The sequence below is a fragment of the Gymnodraco acuticeps genome, unplaced genomic scaffold, assembly GCF_902827175.1.
Source record: "Gymnodraco acuticeps unplaced genomic scaffold, fGymAcu1.1, whole genome shotgun sequence".
NCBI lineage: Eukaryota > Metazoa > Chordata > Actinopteri > Perciformes > Bathydraconidae > Gymnodraco > Gymnodraco acuticeps.
The window spans coordinates 1,511,258-1,535,187 of record NW_022991443.1 but is presented as its reverse complement, the minus strand read 5'-3'; the positions used below and the strand labels follow the sequence as shown (position 1 = coordinate 1,535,187).

The following is a 23,930-nucleotide window of genomic DNA, read 5'->3' as shown; positions in this document are numbered from 1 at the left end:
ACAGGGAATTACTGTATTTCGAGCAAGTCAGCGCGTAATTGTCTACTTTCTAGTCAAGATAGTAAGTCATAGAAAAATATTCCCATCATGATCATAGACATATGCCCAGTTCTCGATGGATCATTGCGAGACAGCAATAATGGTTAGTCATCCCTCGCTCAGCGGCAGTGGCCCCTCTTTTATTTCCAGGTTCTCTGGACATCCCAACGTTCTGAAATATCGCGGTATCTGTCTCCCTAATCACTACGTAATGTGCCGTGCTGCTTCTAGCGGCGCTGGTGACAGTGCTGAAAGCTGTTGGGGTAAGTTTTATTAATAATATAGCTTTATATTCCTTTTCGAACATGTCTTTGAACTATGTCATTACAACGTAAAGCTTTCTCATCCAGCGGGCCTTTAAAATTGAACAGGGTATGAAGCACTTTGTAATACGCAGAGCTCGGGCCTGGGTGGGGGCAGCCTTATTTTTCCTCACCATAAATCACCACACAAGGACCAGCAGCATGCTAGCTAACTGTAGCCGCTATTAGCCTTTTAGCACAGTGAATGGCTTAGCAACATTGTTAACAATACACAAAAGTAACTTTGTATTTCTAAAATAAGTAATGCTACCAATGAGACGACACGTGTGAGAAACAAATGGCTGTTAGTGACAGACGCGGTGTAATTGAGGACGAGACTCTTATCGCTTGTCATAGCTTCTTTGTTGTCCCGTCCTCGTGCCGTTAGCTCCGATTACATTATCTTAATGTTATTTGTGTATGTACAGGATAAACTCTGATGGTGACATTTGTATTTCACCCTGAGTTCAAATATATTGTAGTTCGTGGCACCTATAATATCCTAAATAAAGGTCCGGTCTTTCCGTCGCCAGTCGCTTTCTTCGCCACCAGTCCAAACCCTCCTTCTGTCAGTCTAACCAAATTAATATTATAATGTGTTAACGTTTCTTGTTATCGGAGGGCAGTGCGCGGTGCTACCCAGTTCCACAAAATAGGACTTTTATTCAAATGTATATCCATAACTATTTTAGTGACAGCTACCAAATTAAACGCAATACCCAGGTGCTAGTTAAAAGCCTCACGTATACCTCTACCACGTTTTACTTACATTACAATTAGCTACAAATATTAAAAAGACAGTTTTTGGTTTGGAACTTTTGTTTGATTTTCTTAGGTGTACAAGAATAACCCGATAGTGTGCTTACTTTCCGTTTACTTTTGACCATACTACAAGCCACGCTACTTGTGATATGAGGCAATAACTACAATGCCTCATTTGCTAACTATTTAAGCTAACCTGTGGCCTAATGAGCATGTCGCAGTAAAGTAAATGAATTTAAAATGTAACAAAGTCGGAAACGCCCGGGGGTACTGGCTGTTTACGACTTTAGCGTTAGCATGATGCTAATCGGTGTGGTTGTTTGTCCACACAAGGTCATTAAGCTGATTCATACTTGCGTTGGTTTGATTTACAAGCAGTATATGTGTGAAACAAAACCAATATTCGATGTTTTGGTTGGTGATTTAGAGTTTGAGCTGTGTTTAGCTGCTAGCTTAGTTGTGACGTTTTCTACATCGTTGCATGCCGCAACGTGTTGGATCAGGCCTTATTAGTGGTTCCTGCAGAGGATAGCGGATTGCTAGGAAGTCACATGGTTGGTACTGTCAGGACGGCTGTTGTTCGGGCCCAGCCCAGGGACGCGCCGTCTGCCTTTTTAATAGGCCGTACTGTGTGGTCCTTGTCTTTTATTGTTTAATGATTTAAAGTGTACTTTTTTTCTTAAACGGCCAATCGTTGCTGGTGGTTTAGTGGGTGGAATGTTTTTTTTCTCTCTTCGTCAAAAGCTGAGAAGGAATAACAGAAAAGCACGTCTTCCTCAAGGTTGTTTTCCCTGAAGAATTGCCCCTTTTCATTACTCAAAACCTTTACCCCACTTAACACATCCTTTTTGTGATGACTAGCTTCTGTTTGTTATATGACTAGGATGCACAGCTTTAGTCCCCATGGGTATATGATTTATCTGAGCCTTGCACATGTAAACAAAACACAAAAGTGACATTGTTGCTAAATCCAGATATTAGATTTAGATATGAATATCCAGGAGGCTGTTTCAAAAATACAACAATCTCCCTATTGCTAGAATCTGATTTGACATTTATATGACTTTTTTTTTTTTAATAACATTATAATTTGAATGTTTCGGGAAGTGCGTGGGATGAGTCATTGCGACACACTCGCAGCAGAATAGATATCATGTGTCCTGGGTTGGCTCACCCAGCTTGTTTTCAAAGCTGCTGCGTATTTAGGTCAACAACAAACACTCTAACCTACTGATGGAGATCAGTCTCTGATTTTCACATTTAAAATGTATGCACATGAATGTAATGAATCTATTAGCTTGTAGGGCCTCAGAGACACACTGAACATTTACAATAAGAGTGCAACAGTTGATAGTTGAAGTACAAAACAAGAGGGCCCTGGTCAGAGATGGTGCCATAAATATTATGGCATGAACAGAGGTATGCACGAAGGCTTGCTGACCCTAACCCTAACCCACAGCTACTAGCTTCCTGGCATTTCCAGGCATCTGATAATAACCTTTTTTACATACATGTAATTCTGTGGCAAGGAATAGTGATCTGAAAAAATAAAAACTTCAAGCCACTGGCCCCACTTTATTTTTCTTATCAGTTTACAGTAAAATAATTCAATGTGTTTGTGTCATTGCAGACACTTGGAGAGCTAAGGCATTTGGTCCTGTCACTCTTGATGTTTTTGTGATGTTGATGCCTACATTAATCCGTTCTGCCCAGCTAACCACATTTTTTTCCTCCAACAGTATGAAGTGAAACGGAACTGAATTTTTGTACCATCCGCAACTGCTTCAAGTTCAGATCATAACAAAGAAACTGAAGATAAAACTCCCAAAACAAAAGCAAAGTTGCAACACTGAAGACGCATAGAAAACCAACCAACCGATCACTTCAAGGGTTTAAAACGCAAGAAGTAACCAAATCCTGAAACGACCAAAGAAGACGCCCATCAGCCCAATTGAAACGCAACAGAGAAGCAAACCTATGCCCAAGCATATTCTGAGAAGACTAAGTGATCTGAAACCAGAAGTTTGTGCCTACTCAACAGCTTTGACAAAGCACATGTCCCAACGCTGCTCCTAGCCCTCCTCATCCTCACCACATCACCGACTCACCACCGGGGTGTGGAGTGGGCTGCTACCTGCTAGTTTTATTTCCCCCCCATAGTTACCCCCCTCTTTTCCTTTTCTCGACTCGACTGTTTTCATTGTACATTTCCTTTTTTTACAGCAGTGTTTATGCACCTGCGTTTGCCTTTTTTCTGCTAGATTTCTGCCCCTCTTTTTTGTTTTTTTGCTTTATGCAACCATCTAGAACTTGTGCCAGAAACCTGTAACAAGTGTGTGTGTGCGTGTGTGTGTTCAACTGTGTGCGTGAAGAGATCTGCAGAAACTGCAACATCACTGAGATCCTGAGAAATACAAGAGTAAACGCAACGAATAAAGGTGGGTGTCAGTTATTATTCCCTTCATAACATGAGGCCTGTCATGTTCACGAGAATTGTACTTTTAAATTAATTAACTTTTAATTTAATTTGTCATGTTTTGCTGAATATATTTCCCTTTATCGGGTTTAACGATCCAGATAACAAATCTGACGTAATGTGGGTATGATTCAGTAAATAACATTGGTAAATTCCCTATTTGTACATAATACTCCATCTATGTCTGTACATCTGTATCTCTGTGGTTCAGTTTGACCAGCTGCGCTGATTTCATGCAGCAATCCTGGGGTTGTTATTTATTTTTGTCACTGATCATAATGAGTGCATTTGTCCTCTTTGTCAAAGTTGGATGTTGTTCAAGCAAACCGACATGTCTGCTAATATTTTCACAATTTGTCATCAATTACAATTTCAAGACTCTCAATTTTTAAATAGCAACATCAGCTAATAATCTCGCAGATATAGAAACGAAAGCAGCTGCTTCAATGCTTGTTTTGAAATCAACCTTGTATATGAATTCCTCTTTGCACATGACTCCACTCATGTGCAATGAGTAGGATAGGTGATAGATTAGAATGTTGATCATGCCAGCGACCTCTACAGTGTCACTTGCTAAAGATAACTTCTCCAAACACAAGCCAGCTGAACTGAAGCTACACCTCCTCCAAACAGTTAAACTGGTTATTGAATTTAGATTGAGAATGACTTAAATGCCTCCCCACACCCAGCCCACCCTTTTCCTTATTCTGTGGTTTTAAAGCCATATCCTCTAATTTTTGACTTTTCAACTTCCTAACTCCGGGAAGCCCACAGCTAATTTTCCTTTTTGTCTTGTGACACATGGCACACTGGCTGACCTATCTGCCTTACCCGTTATGTTTGTTCCTCTCTTCACCCCTGCAGACATCCAGCGGTGTATCATTGGGTGGTCATATAAAATAGAACTTTAACAGTTAAGCCAAAAAAAAAACTCCAAACAAGTAATCCAAGTTCAGCAAGTGCTTGAGCAAGTTCGGTCCGAGTTTATGGGAAAATATGGGCAGCCCCTGGAAAGGCTTTGTTGAGTTTACCTTGCCTGCGTCGCCACCCACCGCATTTGTTAGCGCTGACCTGAGCAGCACCTCCCCTGTCGGACTCAGCCTGTCGCCGTATGGCCGATCCGTAAGTTCCACCTTCCCACCTCTTTTCTACGTGACCCACCCCCATCGAACACCCATCCACCCACCTTGCCCTGCATCTCTGCTGTGAATGGCCTAACCTTCTTCATCCTTTTCGGGCTCCCGAGACTAGCCTATACTTAGTTTTATTGTTGCAGGGTGAGGGGTGTTCTGCTTTTTTAAATAAACTCCTTAAGAGGCGTTTTTTTTTCTTCCCCACCCATTTTTACTTCGCAATCCAGTAAAATATTTTCTCAGTTCGTATCTTCATTCAGATCCTGGCGAGTTCTGACAAACTGCATAACTGTTGGTCCTGCTATATAGTTAAATGAATGATATGGTTAATATTTGAAGTACTTGCCCATCATCTTTAAACTTAAGTCCTCGCTATCTCCGAGACCAAATTGTTTTTCACTGCACAGGCAACCAAATCATGCGTGCCTTTGTACTCTTAAATGTTCCGCCTTAAAGACCATATAAGGGTAAAATGCCTCCATTCTAGGTTATATCTTCTGTTGGCGCTTTGTTGAAGTGCAGTACAGGGCCTAACAGAAGAGGCTTCTCTGGGACCCCCCCCCTCCCCATAACCCATCACCGTCTCTGTCCACTGTAGATGCATCACTCCTTTGACCTGTCATTTGCATTCCAATCTCCATCTTCAGTAGTTTTAACACACTCGACCTTGAGTAACATTTGCGATAATCAAACCACTTCACTTTAACTTTCTGCGCAGAGGTTGGTTAAGTGTTCCCGCCTTCTCTGTGGATACACCAGTGTGTGTTTTTAACCACTGATCAATGCTGTCAATTGATGTTTTAATGTGAGATTGTCATGGTAGCAGTTCCATTGTTACGTCAGTGTGACGTTAGGATTAGTGATTGTGATGAGCTGAATTAAATAAAAATTGCATTGGAGAACTCTTTTTAAATACAAGAACATTTGATATGGTGCGAAGGGTTAGTAATGTATATTGGGCCCCTAAAATAGTCGGGGTCAAACACTGGTTCTTGTTCACGATGACGGCAGTTCCGAAGATACTGTATTTGATCATATTTGGCTGGATAACCGGTTTTTGAGTAATAACCAAACTACATATGATGTCTGGAAAAGGTTAATTGGAAAGAAAATGCTATAAAGGCTATGACTATGCTCCCTTTTCAAAGCTGTTGCCTCCTCCCAACAGCATATGCAAGTCCTACCCCCAGTGTCAGAAATGGAAAGAGGCTCCTCTGAGCCTCCAGTGGCTCACAACACTGGCTCTGCCCCATCTACCTCTACCGCTCCCATGACTATCCCCCGCTGCTCCTCCCTCTCATGCCACCCCCATCCAGGAAGTAAAAAACACAAGCGGACCCCCCTGTATCAGAGATCAGTAAGGGGACATGCTCTGGAGTTGCCCATGCTGACTTTTAACATCCCTGTGGTCAGCTGTTTTGTCGTGATGTTTTGATAACCGCATGGATTGTAGGTGCGTGAGTCTAACCAGTATGTAGTGACAGATTTTGACGAGTAAGTTTTATCGATACACTAGTTGGTTAGTAGAGGAAGAACAGTTCTTCAGTGTAACCAGATCTGCATGAACGTTTTGTCAGCGCTAACATGGTTTGGGACTCAAATCGCTTGTCAAATTCTTTAACTAAGTGCATAACACTTGTAAGAAACTAGGAAGAGCCGTACAGTGTCGTTAGTGTTATTTATTATATTTCGTTCAATGGGACGTTTTATCCTAAAATTCCACTTTGGCATTATCTACATCTCCATTGTTGGCCAGAAAGCTCCCAGAAGAATCTGATTTAGCTTAAATGTTGCTTTTTCCACCCTTCCTCCTTTCTCCTAAAGTTTGTGGTACCTGCATGATTTTGAAGTGCATTTGTTGTTTGGTATTTGAGGTTGGCATCAACCATTGCATTAAACTGCAACATACTTTAGTTTTTTTGTTAAGCTTCACTATTGAATACATTTTAACACTTGCTTCTCCTCTTCCCCAGATGAGTTTTGACCCAGGCATGCTCCATAACAATGGACATACTGCGTACGCTAACGGAACAGGGCCTGGCATTAGAGAGACTGGCGTGGTTGAGAAGCTCCTGACCTCTTACGGGTTCATCCAGTGCTCTGAACGCCAGGCTCGTCTCTTCTTCCACTGCTCCCAGTACAATGGCAACTTGCAGGAGCTCAAAATAGGAGGTGAGAGGCCTTGGGTTTTTCTACCATTTATACATACTTAACTTGTTGAAAAGAAGCTTTAAAAACCGATTAAGATTTCAGTCCTGGTTTATATGGGGACACCCTATTAACTGGTGGTAACCGCAGTTGACATTTGATACTACAGTTCTCAGATCATTATATATGATAATAAAATCCCATATGTGATTGCCGTCTTGTTTTTGTAGATGCCTATTTAACAAACAATAGTCTCCGGTGTCAAGCTTTGTGAAAGAAATGTTGCATTTTTTTGTGTGACTACCTCGAAATAAAAGTACGTTTGTTAAACAATTGAATGCTTTCAATGTGAAGGGGCAACAGTGGGAATGTGCCTTTTGACGTGAATAGGGACTCTGATATCCAATTTGTAATGCTGGGAATCAGTCAAAATGGCAGTGCTTTTATCATAGGACTATCTGCTCAATAACTATTGTGATACCTTATTATATAATAACAGACATCCACTCAAATGAAAATCTTGATTGCCACTCTTAAAGTTTTCTATTATTACAAGTGTGCTAAGTGTTTGCTGTTCTGCTGCTTCTCTCTCCTCAGATGATGTAGAGTTTGAGGTATCCTCTGACAGGCGCACTGGCAAGCCCATAGCAGTGAAGCTGCTAAAGATAAAGCCAGAGGTGCTGCCAGAGGAGCGCATCTCGGGCCAGGTGGGGCCAGACCTGCACGCCTATCCCTTTACTGTGCTGCATGGTTATATTCATCCAGTTAAGGAACACCATTTTATTTTTGGTTCTGTCGTTGTCTGTCAAATAATATTTATATGGCCCATTGTGTTTTTTTGGGCAGAAGATGTTAATGTACATACATTGTTAAACCCCCCCCCCCCCCCCTTCTAATTCATTTGAACATGTCCCATCAAGATTTACAATTCTTTTAAATTTAAAACTGGCTTTGTGTGCTTACATGCATGTTTGCTGGAGGTCCCGAATGTCTATAGAACAAATATGGTCAAGTGATCAATTTAATGGCTGAGTGGGTGTATTCACTTCTCTGTGAATACCCACTGCAACTAATATGGCGCAGTCACTCAAACCTAAACAAATCCTACATGTAGCAGTCTGCTATTATGCATCTAGGTCCCACATACAGAGCCCAATTTGACTCCAAACTCTGATTCATGGATTGAATTCACTAAGTTATTTAGACACGTCATGCAACAATGCAAAGCTCTGGGTGATGCACCACATTTGTGACACTTGATATAGTTGTTACTGTATACATTTGAATTTAAGCCATTTACCCGTGACATTTTGAAAAATAAGCCATTTCATCCATCACATGTCCAGAAATATTTTAATTGGGCTATGTAATTACATTTAATACCCAACCTACGATTGGCAAAGGGAAGTGCTAATAACCCCCTCTGTTTATTCCTCCCTTTTCCATAGGTTGTCTCTTCAATCCCAGTGCACTTGGATGGAAAGTCTGCACCCGGCCAGGTTCCCACTGGCAGTGTTTGTTATGAAAGAAATGGGGTAAGTGGCATCGATTTATAGTTCAGAGAAATGCAGGATGTTTTTAAAACTTCATCCTTTCTTGATGATTTTTTTAACAATGATTTACTTGCTCTATAACCGACTTTTGCTAAAACCCTCCTTACATCTGCTTCCCCATTATGAAAAAAGGATTGATTTATATCAATGGAATATGTTCCATCATGGCCTTCACAAGGGCCATTTATTTGTCACTGTACGACAAATGTTCAATGGCATAAAACCGCTGCTGAAGGTTAATCCAATGTGTCTCACTTTGAAATGATTACTAATAATCCATCTTCATATTTACTAGTTTGAGCCTAGTTTTCAGAAACATAACATAGCTTTCGACTGCGTGCGCGTCACACTAACTCCTCAATGGTAACGTGTATGTGGAACTTCCCCTTCGATTCTATTGGCTCTAACGGTTCAAAAGAGGTGTCAATCACAAAAATCGACCAATGGGTTACAGAGAAACACTATAATTAACTTTTTTTTTTAGGTTAAGAGGTGTGTTCAAAACCGTTTCAAAAACCCTGTTTTGACTTTCAACAGGAGGTGTTCTACCTTACCTACACGACTGATGATGTGGAGGCTAATATGCACCTGGACACAGGCGACAAAGTCAGCTTTTATATGGATACCAACAAACAGTAGGTCTTTACACAATGACAGTATTCAATCCCTAATATGCCGAGATTACACTCAAGTTTGTTTAACCTTTCTTGCATTTCAGTACTGGTGCAGTCAGTGCTCGTAATATTCAACTGGTGAAGAAAAAGCAAATGAGATGCCAGGGTGTGGTGTGTGCTACAAAGGTACGGGACGCTAATATCATCACGTGGACATGTTCTATTAAGCAACTTAGTAATGGTGTGGTCATCTTTGTGATGGCTACCTTTGCACAAAAGGGCACTATTTGAGAAAATGGTTTGTACATGAAATACTTCAGGCCAACCTAGCCATTAGCTTGTTTACTAAAGTTGTAGAATTTGTAACATGGATGTTGTGATGGTGGGTTCCCTAGCGTCATTTCTATTTAGTTTAATTCCATTCCATTTTGACAATCTTTTTTGTCAGTAAGTAACTCACTGACTTGAGGCAGGATCTCTCCCTTTTGAGTGGACGGTTGCTGTTCCTGTTTTGTTGAACCACATGTTGTCTTACAGGAGGCCTTTGGATTCATCGAGAGGGCAGATGTGGTGAAGGAGATCTTCTTTCACTACAGCGAGTTCAAGGGTGACCTGGAGGCTCTGCAGGCTGGAGATGATGTTGAGTTCACCATTAAAGACAGGAATGTAGGTGTTAAGCTTTTCAACCCTTAAAATACCTGAGTAGCTCTTGTACTTTGATTATTTGTTTACACCTCAAACCCTTTAAATCTAGGATCTACACCAGGGGTGCGCACACTTTTTGGGCTGGTGAGCTACTTTTGAAATGACCAGCTCACCGAGGTCTACCAACCAAAAATAAAATCCCAAATTACAAGGGTTGCTGAAGAACACGTTTTATTTATACATGGGATAACTACAATAGGGCTGCAACAAACGACTAATTTGATAATCGATTAATCGACTATTCGGACTATTACTGTATGCCTTGCACAATTTCTCAAACGCTCTTAGCCATCAACTTTTAGATGTAGCTTGAGGCTGATTTAGGCATGTGGAAACTAACAATGAAGACAATAAAGATGAATACTTGATTCAAAAATACATATATTATTAAATTAACTAAACACATTTTGAACAAAACTAACATTGCTTTTTATTTAAATAAAATAAATAATATTTCACATCAAAAGAAACAACAATGTTTTAACAAATCGTATTAAATAAACTGATGACAGAACTGTGAACAGAATAGCTGAAACTTTAACAAAATAAAGAGTAACTCAGTTTCCTCTAATCATTAACCCATGTTTGAATCATTGAGTTAACTGCGTGTGTTGCTGCTAGCATACATAACACCTGACGTGGAAACGTTACTCGTGGATGGGGCTACAGAGCTGCTAGAAAGACAGTGGAACCCGGTGCATTCCTCCGTCTGCATGTGGAGCACTTTTGCATAATGTTTAGACACATTGCTCGTGTTACCGCCCTCACATGCTGAACTCTCTTGGCAAGGAGCATTGTCCACCTCAAGACGGGTAACATTTAACCACACCTTGGAGCGCTTCTCTCCGCCATCTCCTCCGTGTGTTGCTGCTTGTAGCAGCCGCGTGTGTGTAAACTGCCCCGCCCCCTCGCGCACAGACGGGAGAGAGAGATCTCGTCTGGATTAGAAAGATCAAAAATACACCGACCATAGACGCATTTGTTTGTCTTTTTGCATGTTAGAAACGAGTTGGCGACACTAAGACTGCGAGATAATGTTTGTGTAGCAATAATACATGACCTTTCTCAACTCGCTACTCGGAGGGAAGTCGCTGTCATATGCCTTGTGAACACTCCGATAATGCCTCTCCACGTTACCTTTCTTTGGCAGAGCGACGCTTGCTTTACAAATAATAACCTTTGAATGTGACATCACAAAACAATATTCTTCCTCCCATTCTGGGTGGAAGTGGTTTGTCTTTAGCTTCTTGCTCGGTCCCGCACTCATTTTGTTGTTTGTCTCTTTAACTTAATTTGAGTTTTCCCGGCACTTGACTGATTTTGTATCGCTTTGCATTCTGGGTTAACAGACTGGAAAGCGATAGGTCGCTTTTTCTGTCAATCAAGTAAACTCCTGAATTAAGTGGCAGGGAGGCCAAGGGAGGAGGGATCAAAACCTGTTTTGTCTATTTTGACGGAGCTGGATTTTTTTTTTTAAGAATGACTCGATCTACCAGCATTGCCCCCACGGTCGACGTACTGGGCACCTCTGATCTACAAGGTCTTTCAAAAGCCTTGAATTGTCTTTGTTTACTGCAAATAATTATGAGGTTTGTTGGGATGTATTTATTCTGTGCTCTGAAGGAGAACTAAACCATTATTTTCCAATATAACCTTTATATTTTCATAGCGGTTATATATTACTTTTATATTGTTGAAAGAATATTTCCAGGACTTTGTTTCTTATGCCAATATGAACACAAAATAAATATGGGTATTCAATTATTTGTTGTTTTAAAACAAGTCTTACATTTGACTCGTGTAAATTGACCTGCCAAAATGTTTGTGTATACCTTCTCTTTTACATGTTATGTTCTTGTGGCCATAGGGTAAAGAGGTGGCCACAGATGTGAGGCTGCTCGCCCAAGGAACAGTCATCTTTGAAGACATCAGCATCGAGCAGTTCGAAGGCACTGTTGTCAAGGTCATTCCCAAGGTTCCCACCAAAAACCAGGCAAGTAGATTACAAGTCTGGCAAGTCGAATTTTCTCAAATCGGTCCTTCGTGCTTCTTTCTTGTACGGCTTGCATCACATGAACATACTTTTAACCTAATTCTATTGTTTTAATTCATAACTTTCCTTGTCTCTTATCGCGCTTTTTTTCCTTCCCCTATGGCAATCATTAAGGTTTATTTTCCATTTCCACAGAACGACCCTCTTCCCGGCCGCATCAGCTCCCGAATTGGTTTCGCTGACAAGGAGCTCCCATTTGGTGAGAAGGACACAAAGTCCAAGGTGACTCTTCTGGAGGGAGACCACATCCAGTTCAACATCTCCACCGACCGCAGAGACAAGCTGGAGAGAGCGACCAACATCGACATCCTCCCTGACACCTTCGACTTCACCAAGGAGAGCCGTGAAATGGTGGGGAATACAAAATAATATGACATTGTGATTTCTCCTGCAGAGGTCTAGCTATTTAATCAATGCCTGTCCACAGTAAGAACCTTGTCACCCATTCCTCTTGCAGGGCGTGATTGCAGCTATACGTGACGGCTTCGGCTTCATCAAGTGCGTGGACCGGGACGCCAGGATGTTCTTCCACTTCAGTGAAGTCCTGGAGGAAAGCCAACTGCACATCTCAGATGAAGTGGAGTTCACTGTTGTGCCTGTAGGTCCTGTTTATAAGCTTTTCACAAAAGTATGTATTCTGTCTTACTATCTATTCAGGCAAATTTAAGTTAATCTTCAACAAAAAGCTAAAGTAGATGTCCTGTTTGTCACCAGGATATGCTGTCGGCTCAGAGGAACCACGCAGTACGCATCAAGAAGCTGCCCAAGGGCACAGTGTCCTTCCATACCCAGTCTGAGCAGCGATTTATGGGTGTAGTGGAGAAGGAAGTAGTGGCAGCCACCACCAAGAATGCCTCTCCCACCAAGGGCAAGGAAAAGGTACCACAGTGCGCAATAATGCAAAATATTATTGTACATAAAATATTCCCAGTGTATTAAAGAAACCATAGCCTCGTAGTCCACATAAATTCCTCTTTTAGTTCTAATTTTCCTCTTTGCTTTCTCGTCCCATGACGACCTCCTGTTCATGCTCCTTGTTAGAAAAGAGACAAGGTAGGCCTGTGTCGCTCTGCATGAAGCCACATCAATAAAGTCTCACAAATGCTAAAGAAATGTACACAGAATTACAGCAACAGTCCACACATTTCACTTACAGTATTAGAATAAATATATTATTCCTAGAGTTTTTATATATGATCAGTCTGACAGATTATGCAGTGTAACAATTCAAAAGTGTGACATTGACTAGCCTTGTCTAAAATATGTCTTTATTTCTTTTATTTTTCAAGGCTAAAGTTGTAGAAAAGGTTGGTCTTTGCCGGCACACTGATCGCCTCCTTTACCTATTGAGTTAACAGCATGGTATTTGATCACCAATTAACCCTTAGACATAGAAGGGAATGTTGGGAGCAGGGTCCTTCCTTATAATATTGGCAGCTTCTCTTCTTGGAGACCAGGAAGGTGTTCATTGTTACTGTGGTCTAGTTTGGCACTTGAAATTTAAGAAAGTTGATGAATATTTTCATAATAATTGGAAGTTGAAGCAACGGATTAGGAAGCATAAAATAGTCTGCTGATTTTCTGTGATTGCCCAACCTACCAAGCTTATTTGAAACTCAGCTTTTGTTTGGATTATAAACATGAAAATGCCACTAAATTGCATGTTGTGATTTGTTCAGGCAAGTACTTTGAATAAATAATGTGAATATTGCAGAGTGTTCCCAATCAAACTGCAATAGTGATGGCTAATTATGGATCCATTCATAGTCGGCTGTAACTCAGAAATGTTGCAGTAATCTAAGGCTAACCAACTACGCTGCTGCAGAGTTATGCATTGCACACTGTTTCCTCTCACATGCTTGTGTAGGCTTTCTCTGCACACCATATTCTAATACACTACATGGTCTTGAATCATCCAATCCAGCAGCATTGATGAGACTGTCCGGCTCAGCTGGGGGGAGTTGGATCAGCTATAGGTGATGCTCATTATTGAAACATCATATTTGTTGTCTCAGCAGGAAGCTGAGGAAGGAGTGATTGCATATGAAGACTGTGGAGAGAAGCTCACTGTGCCATACCATAACAAGGATCTAGAGGGAGGATACCCACAAGTCGGAGACAAGGTATCTACCTAGTTAGACTGCACTTAGCGATGTTGCTTCCATAGTGCTGCTGGAACATGACAAAAATCATGAGTCATGTTATTTAACTTGCTTACTCATTGGATTTGGAAAAACCATCATGCATTAAGGAATGCAAATGTTTGAGGCTATATCTTTGAAGAAATGTGTGCCTTTGAACAAAATGTAAACGGAGCAGTTATACCAGAATCTAAATCCCATCCCTCCAATCGGAGCGAGAGAAATTCGTAATGCAAGAAAATGTGGGATCTTGATTGCAAAGCAGATCGCAGAAAAATAAACATCTTCTCAATCATTTGGGTCATTTGACAGAAGCCAAGTGCTTAGTTATAATATCAATTATTTTAACTCTTACGGTACAAGGGATAACCGAAGGTGTAAACTCCTAATGGAAAGGACTTGTATATAAAGTTATAAACTAAAGCGCTTCCGACACTGCTGCACATTTAGATTCTTCAATCACGATCCACCGCCTGTATGTGACCTATCAATATGTTTGTCCTCTAGGTGGAGTTCTCCATCAATGAAGTGAAGCGGACCGGCCTGCAGAGCGCAGTCTCCATCCGGGTCCTCAACCGTAATGCCTCCAATGCCAAGAGACTGCTGGGATTTGTTGCCACACTCAAGGACAACTTTGGCTTCATTGAGACTGCAAACCATGACCAGGAGATTTTCTTTCACTACAGGTAAAGCTTAAAGTTGTTCATTACATTTTAATAAGTCATTTGCTGAATTAACTTTGTCAGCGACATCTGTTCATTTAACTCGCACTCAAAGTGTAAATATATTGTTCTCCTCTCAGTGAAATGTGTGGAGACTTGGAGAACTTGGAGCTGGGCGACACCGTGGAGTACACTCTCTCTAAAGGAAAAGGAAACAAAGTCAGTGCGGAAAAGGTTACCAAAGTGGCTGCAGGTATGAAGGGTTTCATTCCAGCTGTTGCACTTCCATTAGTCATGTGTTGCAAATAAAGTGTTTAAAACCAACTCTCTCCTCTTTCAGTGAATGGCATCAGTGAGGATGTTGGTGCGACAGTGATGATGGGGAAAGTCATCCGTCCCTTACGCAGTGTGGACCCCTCCCAGACAGAATACCAAGGGCTTATTGAAATCACAGAAGAAGGTGGGTGTAAAGTTATGACAGGACCTAATGTTCAAAGTGTTTTTCTTTTGGGGAAAAATACAAAGATTTCATCCCTCTGTCATTGTTCCAGGTGCAAATAAAGGCCAGAGTTATCCCTTTGGAATCATGGGAATGTCGAACAAGGGGGATTGCCTGCAGAAAGGAGAGCTGGTGAAGTTCCAGGACTGCACAGTAACACAAACTGGACAGAAGATGGCCTGTAACGTGGTCCCTCAGCGCAGAGCCATGGTGGAGTGTGTCAAAGACCAGGTACTGATCAGCCGTTTGGTTTTAAGTTGAATTCATGCTCATACCTCTGGGTCACATGGTAGGGAAAAAAAGCTTTTTGTAAACAGTGCCCTCCCAAACCGTTTATGTGCACTGAATATTGAAGTACATTTTGCTACATAAAGTTACTTTAATAAAACATTTATCATAAGTATTTTATTTATATTGTTGTACATGAAGATGTCTCTTATCTTTCACCACTGAAGACTAGTGTTAATTTCGTTGACTAAAACTATGACGAAATATGTTCGTCAACGACCTTTTTTTCCATGACGAAAACGAGACGATGACGAGACTGCACCGACGGCAGTAAACAATAACTGTAACGAAATCATGATGCAATATCGTTGACGAAAAGTGACGAGACGAAAATGTAGTTTACTAAATAAAAACTATGCCAAAATCTCTCTTTACTTTCGTTGACGAAAAATGAGGAGACGAAATATTATCAAAGATAACGTTACATCTCTGATAGTCAGTTTTTCTCCCAGCAGTTACATTTCCGGTGCTGCGGCAGGGCAGCAGCTGTGTGTGTCTGCGGTGCGCGCGGCGGTAGATTTGAATTACACCGGGCAGCGGCACACTGTGAACTGTCAGGAAGACTCGGGTCTAACTCATGGTCTAACTAACCTTATTTAACAGAAAATAAAATGGCAACAACAGGGCTTGGGAGCAGTGGTCGCACTCGCGTTAACCGAATACCCCCCGTCAGCGCGAGTGAGTGATAAATTGTGCACTCGACGGATAATAATGGATTATGACGGAAATGTTACGATCCTGTCCGTCAAAATGACTGACAACGAAAAAGTCTAAAGCCATCACTGCTTGGGAGAAAGAAACGATGTGATATTTGGTCCCATTTTCGCTACAATGAGGCGGAGAAAAAAAGCGAATGCATTGTTTCATCAGAAGGGAAGCAATGTGGCCATAACACAGCTGGTAAAAACACCACAAACCTGACCAGATACTCTCTGCATAGCTGCATTCTTAATCATTCAACCTGTGTTTTTCATCAAATAAGGACAAGATATAATCTTATTTATAATACTAAAATGACAAATTATTGGTTTTGGCTAGACTAGTTTGACTGAAATGTTCTATATAATCTGATGACTAAAAAAGACTCAACAGTTTTCAATAGGCGCATTCACACTGCGGTACTTTTCCCACAAAGGTTCATGTGAACTTAGTTCATGTGAACTCTTTTATCGCGTTCACACCAAAAAGAGCCGGTACTAAAATTAGTTCATGTGAACCTTTTTACCCCCACGAAAGTCCCTGCTAGAGAGCAGGGACTTTCGTGGGGCTCTCTTGTGAGAAAATAGCTATATTTCTGATTGGCTGGACGGATTGCAAACCACGCCCCGTAAAACTCCCAAAAAGTTTTGTGAAGCCGCCATTTTATTATCCTCGCATTAGCATTATTAGCATTAGCCCAGCGCAGAAACGCAGAGAGACTAACTTATGGCAACACAAAATAAAACATGGGAGTGGTGGAGATGAGGAGGTGTCGGCGTTCTGGCGATTTACTCGGAAGGCTTCAGTAGAAGCTGCTGGGAGTCCCAGCAGCTTCTACTGAAGCCAGTCCCTAACTCCGGGGACTTTGGGCGGCAGTAAACGCCTTGAAGTGGTTTGCGGCCTGCCAGTAAACCCAAAGCAGAAGAAGAACAAGTGACGTCAGCGGCTTCATTTGCCTAATCCACCCCCAGGGACTTTTTCCAGTGTGAACGCGATCTGTACTTAGTTCATGCGAACTAAAGAGTTCACATGAACTAAGTTCACATGAACCTTTGTGGGAAAAGTACCGCAGTGTGAATGCGCCTATTGACAAAAAGTAGACTCAAATAATTAGTTTTCTTTGACTAAAATAAGACTAAAATGCTCAGACTTTTAGTCGACTAAAACTTGACTAAATAAAAACAGGATGAAGGTGACTAAATATGACTAAAACTAAAAAGAAAATTTAACACAGGACTAAAACTAAATAAAAAAATAGCTGACGAAATTAACACTACTGAAGACAAGGACATCAACCCTTATTGAACAGCTATTCATTTAGTTGGAATGCTGTTAACAGCATTCCAACTATCTGTTATTCTACGGACGAAAAGTTTATTATTCCGCCGACTTATTTTGCCGCGCTTCTTCTCCCGCATCGCAGAAACTCCGTTCAAACATCAAAACGTTCAGCTCGGTCGGGAATCAATGGCTATTACTTTTCTCATTCATAACTTTCATAATTCCAGAGATACATCCCATAATACATCACATTTTTAACCATTGAAGTCAATGGAGAAATTCTTCAACTTCAACAAATCTTCATGCGACTTCAACTGCTAACTGTTCATTCATACTTTCACTCAGAAACCTCATTCCAACTTTAAAATGTTACACATCTTTCTGACATTATTCGTGTAAAACAACTTTTAAATCTGATTCTTACTTTTAGAGATATTAAACATTGTTCAGACCTTGGTAAAGAGGTTTTCTTCAGATGTTAATATTAACTGAGTGCGTGATGTCACAGCTAGAGTGGAGGACAGCTTGAAATTTGCCTTCATATTTTTTTTAAACTGCCATAATTCCCAAACCCTACATTCCTGAGACATAATTTTTCATGACAAACGTAGGAAAACATCTCGTAGCTTGAAAAATGACAAATAATTAAGCAAAAATAATTAAACAAAATGCCTCTTGAGGGCATGAAGTGAAAAAAACCTTCAACATGCCTATTGTAATTTCAACATGCCCATTGTAATTTCAGGCTGATATTTCCTCACGGTAGCAGCCGCACACCTTTAGTTAAACTGCCAAAAAGGCCACATTATTAACCCGAAACTACACCAAAATTACACTTCAGATACTCAACTTCCTTGACATGCTTCACATTTTGAAATTTCACAGATATCTGTTACGGTTCTTCCACAAAACGTTCACATGTAAGAGGTTTATCTCTCATTCAGAACAATGGAAACCTGTGATCTCTGCACGCCTCGTTAGCTCAAATATAAACACCTGTGTCATGGAACACGATGTCATCGCTCCAACTGACTGCTCAGAGCAGCAGACTTCAGGTAAAGGTTAAAGGTCCTGCCCTCAACAGCTCTACGTCAATTATGGGGTGTCATCATCATATGCCGAAAAGAGAGTAATGTAATAAAACACGGTTTTCTCATAACTTCAGTGAAAATACTCCAAACAGCCCAAAACTTCACAGGTTTGGTAACGATGCAGTCATCAAAGCATCTAAGCGTATTATGGGGTGTCATCAAATGCCGTTGCCATGGCGACAGATCATTCGCCATCAAGTTAGTTCAGAAGTTTGCAGTTCAAATATTCTGCTGCTTTTCCAAGCCTATTTACTTTCTTTTCTTCTCTCATCACACATTCAAGCCCCCAGTGTTCATGTATCATTATTTCAATCTCAATTCTTCACTTTCTTCTTACACATTATATTTCAGCATAGCAGTTTAGCGTCAGATTTTCAGCATAAAGCATTCCCACTAGCAATTTCTTCAGGAATTGTATTCTCTAGTTATAAGATAATTATTGCAGGATGGCTACGGTGAGCCAAAATAACCTCCTTAATAAATATATACACCAAGGAAAACAAATGCACTTAAAACTGAAATTCAATACACTGCATTATTGGATTTAACTCCCTATAGTAGAATTACAGCATCACAGCACATGCCATTTGAAAATGACCAAATTACAGTAAGTTTACTAAAATATATTTATATATTTGCAATCGGAGAAACTAATTAAATATTTAGAAAAAAAATTCCGATACATTGCATAAAAGTACATTGTACCTATTACATTTATTGAATAGATTAGAAATCCATTTGCACAGATTTAGTATTTTATTTATTTTTTACATCACATTTATCAGAAACCTCAAAGTATAACGAAAAAAGAAGCCTTGCGTTGCTGTTAATAGACGCTGGACTGAATTACTCCAAATGTTTAACCCTGAAATCATGTTGTTTTGTTGTCCCCAGTTTGGCTTCATCACATATGAAGTTGGTGAGAGCAAGAAGCTTTTCTTCCATGTAAAGGAAGTGCAAGATGGCCTAGAGCTCCAGACCGGGGATGAGGTGGAGTTCTCCGTCGTCCTCAATCAACGCACAGGAAAATGTAGTGCCTGCAACGTACGCAGAGTCAGGTAAAGACTGCAGAATGTAAAGTTTGGTTTATTTAACTGTAATCAGAATGTTTCAGAATGAATGCTCACTGTCAACCTGACGTTACAGCGAAGGGCCTAAGCCTGTGGCGACTCCGCGTCCAGATCGTCTGGTAAACCGATTGAAGAGCATCACCCTTGACGACGCCAGCGCTCCACGTCTGGTGATTGTAAGGCAGCCCCGGGGTCCCGACAATTCAAAGGTAAACGAACGAGGCTCCACTACGATGCTCCACTGGGGCAGCATAGACAGATCTTTTCTGTGTTAGAGTTTTACTCGCTGCAGGGTGTACTTTGAGGGTTTGTGACTGCAGACCGTTTACATGCATAAAAAGCTACATAACACACAAGGGGACGGGTAATAACCGGAAAAGCATGACATGGGCCCTTTAATATATTTCAGTACATATAAAGGAAATCAGGACCTTTCACTGGATTATAGTGGTAGTTTTATTCATTCATAAAACACGATGCAATAAGTGTGAAAAAAAGAAATGTGCATTCTGATAAAAGTAATTGAGGGTAATGAAAGAAAAGGCCTAAAGTATTGCATTCTTAATCTAACGTACCCCCCAGAAATAAAAAATGATGAAGTAAAAATAATTTACACTCATAACCCTCACGAAGTTATATGAACCGTTATTTTGAAAACAAAAAATAACATGCACATTAATTACCAAAATTATTAAAAGTACATGTCAGGGTTCGTACGGTCATTGAAAACCTGGAAAAGTCATGGGAATTCAAAATGCAAATTCCAGGCCCTGGAAAAGTTATGGAAAACAATATTTTTCCCAAAGTTTTGGAAAAGTCATGGAAATGTAACTAAAGTTGCGTCAAATATAATTTACATTTTATCTAATCGCCAAAATAATCTGCGGTCGCGAGCTGTTATGTGCCATCATGACGCGCATGGTGTTCTTTTTTAATATATGAAGCGCGAGCTGTGTGCTCGAGTCTTCTTGCCTGTCGGGCCGGCTGAACTCTGCTGCTCCGGGATGAGGGTCAGCTACATTATCTACGGTGTGTTCGTTAACTGTGCGGAGTCACTGTGGCACAGACTGAGCCGCTGGTGAACAGCTGTTAGAACGGGCCGTTCAGGTGTTCAGAGCAGAGCGGCAGAGCGTGATGTGAACTGAAAAGTGTTTCTGTCGCAATATCATTGTCACTATCTGCTAACGTTAGCTTTAGCCTTCGTTTTCTAATAGTTTTTTCATAGGCTATAAACAGAGGTGGTATAAGTATAGAGATTGTGCTAGAGTAAAAGTAGGAGTACTCAGATCTTGTACTCGAGTAGAAGTACTCAGATCTTGTACTCGAGTAGAAGTACTCAGATCTTGTACTCGAGTAGAAGTACTCAGTTCTTGTACTTTAGTAGAAGTGGAAGTACTCAGATCTTGTACTTAATAAAAGTAAAGTACTCAGGTATTGTACTTGAGTAAAAGTAGAAGTACTCTGATCTTGTAGTAAAAGTAGAAGTACTCAGGTCTTGTACTTGAGTAAAAGTAGAAGTACCAGAGTGTAGGAATACTCTGTTACAGTAAAAGTCCTGCATTCAAAATGTTCCTCAAGTAAAAGTACAAAAGTATTATCATCAAAATATAGTTAAAGTAGCGACAGTAAAAGTAGTCACTGTGCAGATTGGTCCATTTCAGAATAATTCTCAAAGCTGGTGAAGGTGCAGCTAGTTTGAATGACTTTGTATACTGCAGGGTAGCTGGTGGATTTACTCCAGGTGGAACTAAAGTCTGATTCAACACTTGATTATATTTCACATCATTCATCCAGATCTGTGAAGTAACTAAAGGTATTAAATACATGTAGTGGAGGAAAAGTACACCATGTACCTCTGAACTGTAGTGGAGTAGAAGTACAAAGTAGCAACACATTTAAATACTTAAATAAAGTACAAGTATCTCAAAATAGTACCCAAGTATAGTACTTGTTGAGTTTATGAACTTAGTTACTTTACACCAGTGGCTATACAGATAGAAAGACTAAGCCTTGCACAGAGGCATGAAAATACATTTTCAAAATGCTCAACAGTGCTGCCAAAATTATAAACTGACTGCTACACAATTAAAATAAATGCTTATATATTTCTATTAGATGTGACTCTTTGGCGTTTCTGTTATTATTACCTGCTGCTTTAGTTGTTCTGACTGCTAAAATCCTCTGTTATTCCTCATTTTAAAGCCGATATTCCGTGGGGTCGGGGGGCTCGGATCCTTGTCACCTTTTTCATACCTGATGAGTTTGCATCCCTGACTACAGTTGCTTTAGCGCGTAGAAGCTAGTAAGCCTACTATTTGATTTGTTTTAGATAGGCACAACATGTTTCATAATGCAGACCTTATTTTCCTGTTCCATGTTAAAATAAACCATTTCCAGTGGTAATTTTTTTTTTGGTCATGGAAAATGAGGTAGAGGTCATGGAAAAGTCATTGAAAATCATTGGTGAAAAAGTGTATGAACCCTGACATGTTTTTAGCTTTTTGTTTGCTAACTAAAAAAGCAAATGTCTCATTTTATAGACGATATTGATTTCCATAAGGTGAGATATATGTACGGAAGTATAACTGCAATGAATTATGACCCAGGCATTATAGTTTAATCAATCTGGATTTCTACAGGATTGCGAATTGTACTTTTTAATAGCTGTTATCTCAGTGTTACTTAATGATGAATTGCAACCCCTAGGAATTTATTTTTAGTTTCCAAAAGACACCAATTTAGTTATTGATATGAAGAGACAATTTATTGTCGAGGAATTGCATCTCCCTTTCATCAGTTTTTACTCCGTACATGTGGAATGGTGTGTGTGTGTGTGTATATACAAAGGTGTAAGCTGCAACATTAATACCATGCATCCTTCTCCGCAGGGCTTCAATGTGGAGCGCAAGACTCGCCAGCCGGGTGTCATCGACTGAGCCATACAGAGCCCACCCTGTTTGGTGTTGGTGGGAAGCTTTCCCAGAGGGCGACGATAAGGGAATTTGATTCAACACATGCTTACACACAGGCATTCATAGACAGAACATACGCATACATACAGTAATCGGCATGTGTAATCCTTGTCCCATCGATACCTGCGAGGGAACTTTTCTCATTCCACAGTTCCCTGCCTCGCCTCCCCCCGTTATGATGGACCTACTGCAGAGTTCCAGCATACATGGGGAGGGGGCTCTGAGTGTGTGCGTGTGTGATGTATCCTAGCAGTGATTGTAGTGTGTAACGGAGGTATTTGTTTCTGAGGGTCTCGCCCCTCTAAATCAGAGTGATGACTGTGTGGCTGTCTATGTCCCTATTTTTTTTTTTTTAACCTGCTTTGTCTGGAATTCTGCACCTGTAATCTGTCCACTAGTTTGCCTGGGATGTCTTTGAGCATCTGCTCCTTTTTTTGTGTTTTTCATATTTTTGCTCCTTTAACCATGGAAACTTAGATATGGTTTCATTATCAAGTTTTCACTACTGTATGCTTTCCTAGAAGACGCATAAAGCAAAGCAAAGTTCCCTCCATAAGGAGGATCATATTTCTCATGTGCGAGCTTAAACTGAGGGTTCTTCTCTGCTCGGTTTTTTTGAGCAGTTTTAAAACGCTTTATTGAAGAGCTGAGGTGAAAGCATGGTGTGTGTGATGTATGTGAATGTCAATGTAGTTAATCTAATGGGATTTACTTTCACCAATCTGGAGCCTTTAGATACCTTTTTGGTATTCACATGCTCCGCTTAAGCAATTTTTTCCCAGGTGCAGAATTCCTTGTGGCATCTTATCTGCAGTTCTTTTATACAATTTTTTTTTTTTCTTTCTCTCTTGCACATATTTTTGCTTTTTTTCCATTGAAAATCTGCTAATATTGAATTAAGTAAGAATAAGGTGCCTAAAAAAAACTACAAGCAAAATATTAAAAAAAAAGGAAAAACAAAAAATTAGATGTACCCTCTGTTCCCAGCCAACCGCCAACACAAATCTGAACAATCTAAGGGTGGCTTTTTTTTTTTTTTTGTAGAAATTATACTGATATGCATCCCAAACCTGTGGGTTGAACTATACTGTATGTAATGTGTGCTCTCTTTTTTTTTTTGCTTAGTGGAAGTTCTTTGGAACGTCAAAATATAACAAAACAAATTTAACTTAAAAAAAGGCGAAGGGTGAAGTATTAGAAATTCAGTTAAAAGAAAATAAATAAAAAAAGCATTAAGAATCAGGTTACCAGTTATTGTGCACCGGAAAGACATGGTGGGTGAGCTGTGCGCCTCTGCACATAAAGTTACAGTATAAATTAATTTAAACTTTGGAGATCACTGGGTTTAAGTTGAACCACAGAGGTTCTCATGTTCCTTTGTCTTGAATGAAACAAATTAATTAAAGTTTTATCGAAATCACGAGCTGTTGTACATTGTCTGT

General features: G+C 40.3%; 1 protein-coding gene across 8 annotated transcripts; it reads left to right on the top strand.

Moving 5' to 3' along the window:
• The first annotated feature begins 15 nt into the window (after window positions 1-15).
• Window positions 16-23,909, top strand: csde1 (cold shock domain containing E1, RNA-binding). Of its 8 annotated transcripts, none has more exons than XM_034196332.1 (21): window positions 16-302; window positions 2,843-3,541; window positions 5,881-6,069; window positions 6,686-6,884; window positions 7,458-7,567; window positions 8,309-8,395; window positions 8,951-9,048; window positions 9,132-9,213; window positions 9,565-9,693; window positions 11,600-11,725; window positions 11,921-12,136; window positions 12,243-12,383; window positions 12,500-12,664; window positions 13,804-13,908; window positions 14,434-14,612; window positions 14,729-14,841; window positions 14,929-15,048; window positions 15,140-15,318; window positions 19,341-19,504; window positions 19,593-19,725; window positions 22,405-23,909. In XM_034196332.1, exons 3-21 carry the CDS (start codon window positions 5,884-5,886, stop codon window positions 22,450-22,452), a joined length of 2,580 nt encoding a protein of 859 aa, XP_034052223.1. In that variant the 5' UTR covers window positions 16-302; window positions 2,843-3,541; window positions 5,881-5,883; the 3' UTR covers window positions 22,453-23,909. The 8 variants fall into 8 exon arrangements, with proteins under 8 accessions (XP_034052223.1, XP_034052221.1, XP_034052220.1 ...); XM_034196330.1 differs by having other exon boundaries at window positions 12,243-12,413; window positions 13,801-13,908; XM_034196329.1 differs by having other exon boundaries at window positions 7,458-7,624.
• The last annotated feature ends 21 nt before the right edge of the window (window positions 23,910-23,930 follow it).